General features: G+C 47.7%; 3 protein-coding genes across 4 annotated transcripts in view; 1 reads left to right on the top strand and 2 right to left on the bottom strand.

The window, feature by feature from the left end:
- The window catches only part of LOC126572750 (uncharacterized), a 7,733-nt gene extending 6,671 nt beyond the window's left edge, over window positions 1-1,062 (bottom strand). The window contains exon 1 of the mRNA XM_050232343.1: window positions 1-1,062. This exon is cut by the window's left edge and continues 6,671 nt beyond it. The gene's annotated coding sequence lies outside the window, so the exon portion shown is untranslated.
- The window catches only part of LOC126572752 (tRNA-dihydrouridine(16/17) synthase [NAD(P)(+)]-like), a 70,608-nt gene that overhangs the window by 58,839 nt on the left and 1,769 nt on the right, over window positions 1-10,000 (bottom strand). The window contains exon 1 of one of the 2 annotated variants that reach the window (XM_050232346.1): window positions 7,896-7,915. The exons of the other annotated variant lie outside the window; for it this stretch is intronic. The gene's annotated coding sequence lies outside the window, so the exon portion shown is untranslated. Of the gene's footprint in view, window positions 1-7,895; window positions 7,916-10,000 lie in introns of those variants that run through there. 2 annotated transcript variants of the gene reach the window in all.
- LOC126572751 (sphingomyelin phosphodiesterase-like) overlaps window positions 8,578-10,000 on the top strand; it is a 2,271-nt gene continuing 848 nt past the window's right edge. Inside the window, exons 1-2 of the mRNA XM_050232344.1 lie at window positions 8,578-8,801; window positions 8,932-10,000. The exon at window positions 8,932-10,000 is cut by the window's right edge and continues 361 nt beyond it. Coding sequence (XP_050088301.1) covers window positions 8,675-8,801; window positions 8,932-10,000 — 1,196 coding nt within the window. The 5' untranslated portion in view covers window positions 8,578-8,674. The remainder of the gene's footprint in view (window positions 8,802-8,931) is intronic.

Consider the following 10,000-nt stretch of genomic DNA (forward strand, 5'->3'; position numbering starts at 1 on the left):
CGTAGCACTGCAAATCTAACCGCTTGCTGCGCTTAAACACTTCGTTGTATTTCGTAATTCTTCAAACAGCGGCAGACGTAACATCTTCAACAATATCCTCACTCATCACACCCGCGAACAGGAGTTAACATCCGTTGCTAGGGACAACGGAGTACCACAGCACCGTACAGCTCTAGCATATTGGCCTGCTTCAGACACTATTACTAGTACACGGGGCCTCGACCTCCGTATTACTAGCGACGGAATCGGATCACGTCGGTTCGGGTCGGCCGTCCTCGGGATGTACGCCGAAACGAATACTATCGCACTAACTGTTGCCGGACCAAACTCGCGTACACACGCGGTGGACGAAATTACATAAGCATCGTCCTGCTGCTGCTACCGTTGCTAGTCAGCAGCTTTTCTACACCGTCGCGCCCCCGCGAAGGCGAAGTTGATGAGCGGCAACTACGGAAGTGAAGACCGCTGGCTGTAAATCGGTTAGTTCACTTTGACAAGAAGTAAAACATTTTACATCTCACTCCGCAGCTCGGTTCGAATGCAAATGTCGGATAAAAGGACACCAGGAAATCGGAGTTCCACGCTCACGTTCCCGCATTCGCTATCGACCGGAAATGAACTGCTGATGTACGTGACGATAATCGTTGATTACACGCAGCGAGTGATATCCTTCGTACGCAGGGCTCGGTTATCGGTTTAAAATGGTACACTTCGTGGCAGCAATCGCTAGCAGATGGTACACGGAGACGGACACAATAACAGTCCAAACACTTCCAACTGCCTTTTGAAAGATGATATTCACTTTAACTCGCTCGCGGTCAACTACGCGTTTTGCAAATATTTCGTTTTTTTATGCTCCTCGGTTCGGTTATATAGCCGTACTCCCGTATCCATGGCAACACGGTACGGCAACTGTGTCGTTGTCGGCACCGTTGTTGACGTCAGTAGCACGCTTCACTACCACCGAGTGGGGTTTACCTCATCATCTACTTCTTCTTCTTCTTTTCCTTCGTACTTCACTTTGTCCTTCCGCATGGTCGCCAAGGCGCGCCAGGATACCCTCCTTTCGAACGTCCAGCGAACGCCCCGAACGACTGACTGCGGGCACGGCTCAACTACTACTAACAGGCGATTGATTTCGGTCGGTCGTGCCGTAGTAGAGCCTCGAGCGACACGAACGTAAATTCCGAAACGAAGGCGTCTCCATCGCGCCGCGGAGTGCACGAAGTTTTATCAATATCGCGAAGGAGAAGTGTGTCCTCGCGTTTATGTCCGCGAATCGGAATCGTTCGGAAATGATTAATCCAAAAGAAATCTGCACGATTTTCAAGTGCTTAGCAGTTAGTTGAAGCAATACATAAATATCAGTTGGAGGTTTTATAGTTCTCTCTTAGCTCAGTGCTACTGGACAACCGCAATTTTCAGAATCTGTTCCTTCCAAGCCGGCTCCAGATACGAACCACATGGAGGCGCACCGCAACGCGCATGCCTGCCGTCTGTTGTTGTTGTACGTAAACAAACCATATCGCTCGTCCTCGAACCCGCAAACTCCCGTTGCCTTCCTCGGGTGAGCGTCCAGGTGGTGGAGCTAGTATTGAATTTTACGTAAATGCCGGGGCCTACTATTGAGCCTTTGGCGAGGAACGTTCGCTTGCTTTGATGAGCTTCTTTAAGAGAGTCCTTGTCTTGTGTGCTTGTCGATTGCATTGAATCGTTTCCACAGCACCGCGGTGCCACCGCTAGTCACGGAAGGGGTGGTTGGTCACGTTTGCGACGGTTGCGAGTCCCTTTCACCGAGGACGAGCTTCACTGTGGCGACATTTCCATGACGTCACGGAGAAAATGAATTGTATTCCATAAACAGCACCAGAGGACCGTTCGTGCTTGTGGGGTGCTCCTCTACTCCCAAGCCCGCTATGAAACCACGTAACGTCTTTCATTTGCGTACGAGAGCTCCCCGTGCGCCCCCGCTCAAACCCCACAGCAAAACTATTATTCACGTTGCCGCAAGCCACGGGCACCGGCAAATTGAAATGAGGGAAAACGGAGTAAAAATAAATGGATAATGGAAGCCGTGTGACTACTACTAGAGACTAGGCGACCATAATGGATGCCGGAAGCGATCGTATGACGGGGTGGGACCAGGCAAAAGAAAGAGGAAGGAATGAGGAATCTCCTTTTGCAAGCGAGGACAACCGGCGCGATGTGATGGTTTGGTCCCTATTCTTCACTCACCACCCACACCCTGTTATCGATGGTATAACGGTATAATCTTTTCAGGAAGAGCACGTGACAGGCCTGACGTAAAGCGTACCTTGCGAGGTGACTGCATGCAGGATGTCATAGCACAGAGAATATCACGAACCTGATGGAAGCATGTACGTAACAGTGACACAGTGATGCGTGATACAAATTGAAGCATAAAAGCTTATCTGATGTTATGTCTTTTACTCATTTTCCGTTACACGGTGTGTAATACACAGTGGACAAAATGGCAAACAGAAAAAAAATGTGTAAGCAAATATCTCCTCAGACGGAAAATAAATTGAAAACCTTTCACCTCACTAAACAAATCAATCTAGGCGTTTTCTCAGCGATACGTGAACGGTTATTACATTGGTGAAACAACAAGGACACGTTGGCCGTGCTATGTTAGGATGTATTTAGAGCATAAAATGATTTCCTCGGTTTTCTCCATCGTATCATGTATCGCTCCTAAACCAGACCGAAAGTATTCCGGGTTCAGCCGTGTTCCTCTGTCCGTAGACAACATATCGTTCGGGTGTCACCCTAGGGGTAGTGTCACAAAAAATCACATTAGATTTTGTGTTTGTTTTGCAAAACAGCCCACACCGACCTTATTCCTATGCCTTTTTCGGGGAAGCATCCCCGTGATTGTTTTTCCTAACCGTTTTCAACGAGGTTTTGGCATTAATCCTTACTTTTACCTCCCTTAGGTTCGATTTTTTGTTCTTCTGCTGCCATGTGGCGGACTAAACTTTTCCAATTTGATTGCAATTACGTTTCGATTACACAACGTAAAAGGAGATTGGTCGCAATCCCTTTCTAGCTGATTAAAAATTTATGAAGTGCAAATTATGCATGGCAACTGTTTAATGTGGTCCAACGAGCACCGGATGTATAAGAGATTATCAAAAGGAGACCTGTACTGAGCGAGCTAACAATAGGAGAAATGCAATAAACCGCCAGTAACAACCACAATGAATGTAAAAACCATAATGAGTATGTACAAAATATGTTCTGTTTTGATGGAGTGGCCGCGTACCGGTACCGAATGATTTCAAACATTTTCCGACGCAACAAAAAGTACCTCCATGGTTCCACCATCATCCGCCGTTCGGTCGAAACATGCGGATTTATTGTTTGCCATTTTTTGGCCAGGGACCACCACCACCCCATAAACGGCACCTGGACATCCGTCGACCCGGACCGTATCAACCAAAAAGGTAGTATAGGTGGCCATTGTTACGCGTCATGGCGGGAAACGTTGACAACGATTTTTGCTTTCGCCAAATCCCTTGCCACCAGCAGGAGGGGGAGGAGGCGCAAGCCCTGAGGTCGCCGCGGTAAAGAGATTTACCATTTCGGTGCTCCCATTATGACTTCCGTTCGTGGAATTTACATAAAGCGGGAGGGAGCGCAATTGGAAAACGGACCTTTTCCAGTTCTCGGGGTGCGTTATTTGCGCGCATTCCTTTCCACGGTTCAGCGCGATCCGGATGCTGCGTACATCAATGTGCTGACGGCAGCTGGAGGAGGGGTGGCCACATTAAATTATCATATTTTTTATGGCGCCACCCCAAAACCGACCGATCGTTACCGGTACCGTGGGTTTGTGGGTGCGGCTACTGTATGAATTGCACACTTTGTAACGCAATGTGGTGGAAGTAATGAGATGAGGTAGAAAGAAAGTACACACCATGACCACCCACTTTCTCCTTCCCTTCCTCGCAATTTTCTTCCATGCGATGAACTTTAGCATGAAAATAAATAAATCACCAACCACCCCGTTCGGATCAGGTGCATCCGGCCGGGGGCAGGCAGGTCATAGCGGCTGTATTTATTGCAAGTAAATGACTGTTTGGCAACTTTAAAAACTGTCGCTCTATAAATAGATACCATAATTTCTGCTTCATTTCCGGTAACGGAAGTTCTCTGTCCATCAACATTATGTAAAAAGGAAAAAGGCGAAACATTAAAAGCATATACCAGCCAACCGAAAAGCCGAACCGTGGGCACCGCGAACGCAGCGAGCCTCCAGCGAGATGAGCTTTTAGTGCAAAGTGGAACTGGTATGGAGCAGAAAAACCAAAGCACACAAAAAAAAGAGAGCGATTCCGGATCATAAATATGCAAATGTTTCATCAAGCGAGAAGAATAAATAATAATCCTTCGCATGAAAAATGGCGCTTAATTGAGTGCCAGGGCTAGGGTATCACGGGGGCTCCGATAGCAGGGAAACGGGGAAATTACGATCAGGAGCAAGTGGTGGTGATTATAGATATTGTGCCCATTTTCGTACCGGATTAGTACAATCGTTTGCCAGTTGATGAAAAGAAGGAGGCTGTGGCTGAGCTATAGGAGGACATCATCGCCATCATCGGCACACCATTACCTTCCTTCTTTTCGCGTTCGCTTCCTCTTCGACGATGGCGCATTGAAGTGATGTGATGGTCGTCTGAACAGCGAAGCAAATCGAGACAATTAACATAACAAGTTGATTTACGATGGGATTACATTTTAAGATGGACGACAAGCAATGTGGTAATGCCGGGCGTACTTCACCATCAAGGCTCGGAGTCAGAGTCAGAGAGGGTGAGAGAGAATATAGCAAACGCTTTGATTGACAAAGAGAATGGTCGATTTTGACAAATGATTTATGGCGTGACAGCAGAGAGCCCCGCTTTGATAGAGTGATGTTATTGATGTTCTACATTTTGATTTCAATTTATCGCAGCGGTGGAAGGAGGGTGAGGTAAATTCCTCTCCACTGTTGTATCGCTGAAGTGCAGCAGCATACCATTAGTATCATAATCAGCAGTGCATAAAGCGCATCTGAAGTACGTCATAAAACACTCTCGAGTGGATAAATACGAGTGGCTCTGTAGTACACAATAAATACGTGACCGTAAATCAAATTGAACTGAACCTGTATTACCTTTCATGAACTGTGGCGTGCTGCAAAACAGATGATGGATAATCACCAACCGTCCAACAACTAGCTCCCACCTTCATTATTATAGCAAATCAGACCGCTTATCACAAACATACAACCATACAACCGGCATCCTATTCTAGAGGAAATGATGGCAAAGAGCTATGAATAGAACACAAAACCACAAACCAATCGAACACGATCAAACCAACCACTTCGGAAACAGGAAACAACTTCTCACAATGGAGAACTACTATTTCCGATGGCCTCCCCGGTTATGCGGCGACCGGAACACAAACTCACACACCTGAAAACATCTCTTCTTAACGGTAGTTCCATCAACGACGATACGGTAAAAACCACTTTTTTGTCCATTTCTTCTGGAATCCGTGTTCGAATGCAATCAATAAATCATCCGTTCGACCATCGGCTGATGATGATGATGATGACGGGGCGGGAGTGCGGAGGGCAGGATCGACAATTGATCCTTGGAAGCTTGGCAAGCAACCGGTAAATTTAACCTGTCAGTAAGCCGGTAGGTTGATGACTCACGATCTCACGACTAACCATTTCCTGGTTTCCTCCTAGACGGAGTAGCACACAGCCCGCACGGTACGATGATGGTGGTTTCCGTGGATTCCTTTCGAATTTACCTCTACCTCAACGGTAAACGAATCGTTTGCCTTCGTGGGGCCTTGGTGGGCCCCCCATTCGACCACCGCACACTGTTCTTGGCTAGCAAACGGAAACATCCGAACCCTGACTTACGGTCCTGTGGTACGGTTCGTGCTTCCCACCAGCGCCACCGCTTGACTAACGACCGATCAATGGACGATAGTTCCCTTCGTGTGTGTGGCTGAGAGTTTTATGGGCATCTCGTGCCCGGGGGTCGGCCTTGCCTTGCTGTTTGGTTATAAATAATTCGCCAGATGAATGACGGATTGTGAAGAAGTTGGAGGAGTGTCGAAGCCCGGTTGTAAGAGGTTCTGTTGGAGTGATGGCTCTACCGTCGTGAACCTGTACGATTGCCCAGAATGGTAAGCGTGCATGGTGCAGGATGTATCAATTCGACACCATCAATCACGCTTCGGAAGGATTTTTTGCATCGAAATTGTACCAGAACATGGGTGTTGTGCTTTATGTGGATTTTCTGGAATATATCATGTAAATGTTCGGTAGAAATGATCCAGATATGGACTAAAACTAAACATGAAATTACACAATTGCCAGCTTAAATACTAAACTTTAATTTCTAGAAGAAGAAAACAAGGTGAAATTTCATTTTTTTACAAATAACTTGGTTTGCGGTGGACGCTTTCATCGTTCATACATCGTTTGTCAGATCGAAGCCCGATCGGCAAACGCGTGCAAGCGATGCATATTTAATGGATTTCCGTTCCGTTTCGGTAACCAATGATTGCGCTTCATCGAGTCGATGAGAATGCATGCACATTTCATGCAGCACCACCATCATCATCATCATCACGGTCGGTCAATAGAATTTTAGGAAACATGGGAAACCATGGTACCGGTTAGTTAAAGCTTTCGTACAATATCTCCCACTATCTATCTTTAGACTGTGACTACCACCATCACCAGCAATCCAACTATGGAGCGGTGGTGTGCTTGGTTTCATCTTGAAAAACTCGTTCCATTCGACAGCGGGTGGTCTAGACTCTAGAGCATCGTCAAACGCAAGGACCCGTGTACTTCACGCAGCACAGCAAACGAGCGCCAATAGTTCACTAACGAACGGCCACCACCTTGCAGCTCGATCGTCTCCTGTTGCTAAGCATAAACAACTCTACTAGAATAGCCTTACAGCACGAACCGAGACCGGTAAGTAAAAAGGGAATGAAAAGGTACCGACCGACCGACCACCTTCGGTGCCTTTGAGGCTGGTTCTACCGCCAAAGAGCAGAGCAGATAGGGAAGCCCCGTGCAGTGCAGAAGATGCAGTTTGTGAAGGTGCAAAAATTTATCTTCGCCTCACATGCACCTCACACACGGGAACCAACTAGCCAACGGCCATGGATTAAGCTGTTGCTTGCAAGAGAAATGTAACGTGGTTTTGCTACAGTTCAATATGCTTTCTGTTAGTGCCCGTGATTCGAGGTCAGTAGAGCAGTTTTGTGGAAATTATGATCCTTTAAACTCACAAATTGTAGTATGCGATCAGCTGCAACTGTATCACCGTTTGATTAAGGCAGGTAATGCATGCACATCGTAAGGTACTTAGGGCTGTTTTGTCTGGCAATCCGTTTAAATATTGAAGGCGTGCTGACAACTGCACTTCACTCCATCGTTTCCTGCCTCGCTCGCCCGCCTGTTGCCAGTCAGCGTATTAAATCATATTACCGAACACTCCATGCACTGCTAATAGATATTCCGGGATACTTGAAAGCCAGCTTTGATCGTCTTAGTTTCTGCTTTCCTTCACTCGACACTAGCCATCTTCGTTGTAAGGGCTAATCGGTCAGGCGATGGACAGAACGAGAAATTACTTTACGTAGCAGTCTGTATTGAAAAGATTACAGTTGTTTTCGGAAATAGTTGCACCTGGCTTCTATTACTCTTTTTAGTTGCTGCTCAACAAAATGGCATTACTGTTAAATTATGCTCACTAAGGTTGCTTGTTGTTCATGTTTTCCCATAGCCGAAATGGAACACTAATGTACGAACGTGACGAATGCCCTCAGGAAAAATGTAAAATACTCACTGGCTAAATCACTTGCTTGGTTTTCCGTTGCAGCTTAATGACTCTTGATGTGCAGTGAGGACGCCAAGTGGCACCGTAAGAAACAAAGCTTTTAATCTCCTTTGCTTTAGAATAACTTTGTTCAAACCACCATATATATTCACTAAACTGTGGAACAACTGTGATCTTGTGAAAAGTTCGCCGCTTTTACCTTCTGCTATTTCTAAATGACTACTTGATCTGGTTTTTGGATTTGACTTATAACTGTCCTTCGTGGTTACTACGATTTAATTTAAACCAACGCAAATAAAACCACAAGAATTATGCAAATTTAAAAAAGAATATTGAGTTTCAAAACAGTAATTAGACATTAATCTGTCTATGCGTAGAGTTACTATCAGCACTGTGTGTCCCACTTCATATCCTGCGCTCTGCCCAGCTTACCACCGACAAGTAGCTGCTGGTCGTTCATCTTGCAATACACTCCACAAGTGAATCGTTTCCTAGCCGCCCAACCCCAATTCACGCCACCCACTGCTTCCCACCCCACATATCATCAGCAATCGGTAACAAATCGGCACATGCACAAGGTGGACAAGAGTTAGTTCCTTATCGTGTCTATTCGTTTTATTCTTCTTCTTCTTCTTCTTTTCAATTCCATGCTAGCGCCCATTGCCTATAAAAGCAATTGAACGCTTTGGGGAATTGCGCAGATACTGTTCACCTGCCCATTAGGTGCAGATCGGTTACCACGAGCGTTTGGAGCGAAGAAGAAAGTGTAGTCCGGAGAAGGCGACATCATGCGTACGCAAGCAGTGGTTGCTCTGGCGGCCGTCGTGGTCGCCCTCTGCTGCACCCAATCGGAAGCGGATCGGTTGCGACCGCAGGGTTACAAGCGGATGGTTGAACGGTGGCAGAAATATTACGGTAAGTGTTCGCATTTAGGCCGCGAAGTCTCGCTTAATCTTATCGGCCAGTGACGTACCAGCACACGGGGGGGTCCACCCACCAATAAAGTGATTCTGATTCTAATCTAATCCACGGTCTTCGCTTCCAGTTGAGTTCGAAGCTGAAGTGGGCCGGGAATTCCGCGCGTGGAAACGTGATGGCGTGATGTCGACCAGATTTCGCGAGTTGATCGACTCGGTGCGCATCGCGCCCGAGGAACGTGGATACGAGCTGCGCGAGCTGCCAACGGCTCGTGAAGGTCCGTTCTGTGGCATTTGCCGTGGGTTCGGTGGCTCGTTGCTCGAGTTCCGCCGTGAGGGAGCCACTCGGGAGGAAGTGTTTGAAACGGCGGCCGAACTGTGCGCCCTGCTGGATCTGCAGGCACCGGACATTTGCCGTGGATTGATCGAGCTGAACATCGATCCGATACTGTACATCATCGACAATCGACCACAACTTCCGATCGGTTCGGTGTGCGCCGTCGTCTTCCAGTCCGGTGCTTGCGAGCTTAGCGATGAAAGCTTTAGCTCATGGAGTGTCGATCTCGATCCGAACGGTACACCGGTGACGGCTTCTAAATCGGGAACGACCCAACGTGGACCGAACGATCTGAAGATTGTCCAGCTAACGGATCTACACTTCGATCCGAACTATCGCACCGGATACAATGCGGACTGTGGGGCACCGGCTTGTTGCCGGGAGTCGCAGGGCATCCCGGACGATCCGGCCGCTGGCGCAGGACCATGGGGAGACTATCGTGCCTGCGATACACCCTGGAACGCCGTCGAGGACATTATCGATCGAGTGGCGGAGGAACATCCGGATGCGGATTTCATTTACCACACGGGCGACATCATCGATCACGGTATCTGGGAAACGTCGATCGGATACAACGTTCGATCGATCAATCAGGTTATCCAGAAGCTACGTACCAGCTTCCCGGACAAACCGGTTTACAACATTCTCGGCAATCACGAGGCTCATCCGACGAACGTGTACGAGCTTGGGGAGATCAGTCGACCGGACTTTTCCACCAACTGGCTGTACCATCTGTCGGCGGATCTATGGAGCGCTTGGTTACCGCGTGCCGCTGAGCAGACGATCCGTCTCGGAGGATACTACACTGCGCTGGTACGTCCGGGATTCCGGGTGATTGCGCTCAACAACAACGACTGTTA

This window comes from Anopheles aquasalis, chromosome 2 (genome assembly GCF_943734665.1).
Source record: "Anopheles aquasalis chromosome 2, idAnoAquaMG_Q_19, whole genome shotgun sequence".
NCBI classification, from domain to species: domain Eukaryota; kingdom Metazoa; phylum Arthropoda; class Insecta; order Diptera; family Culicidae; genus Anopheles; species Anopheles aquasalis.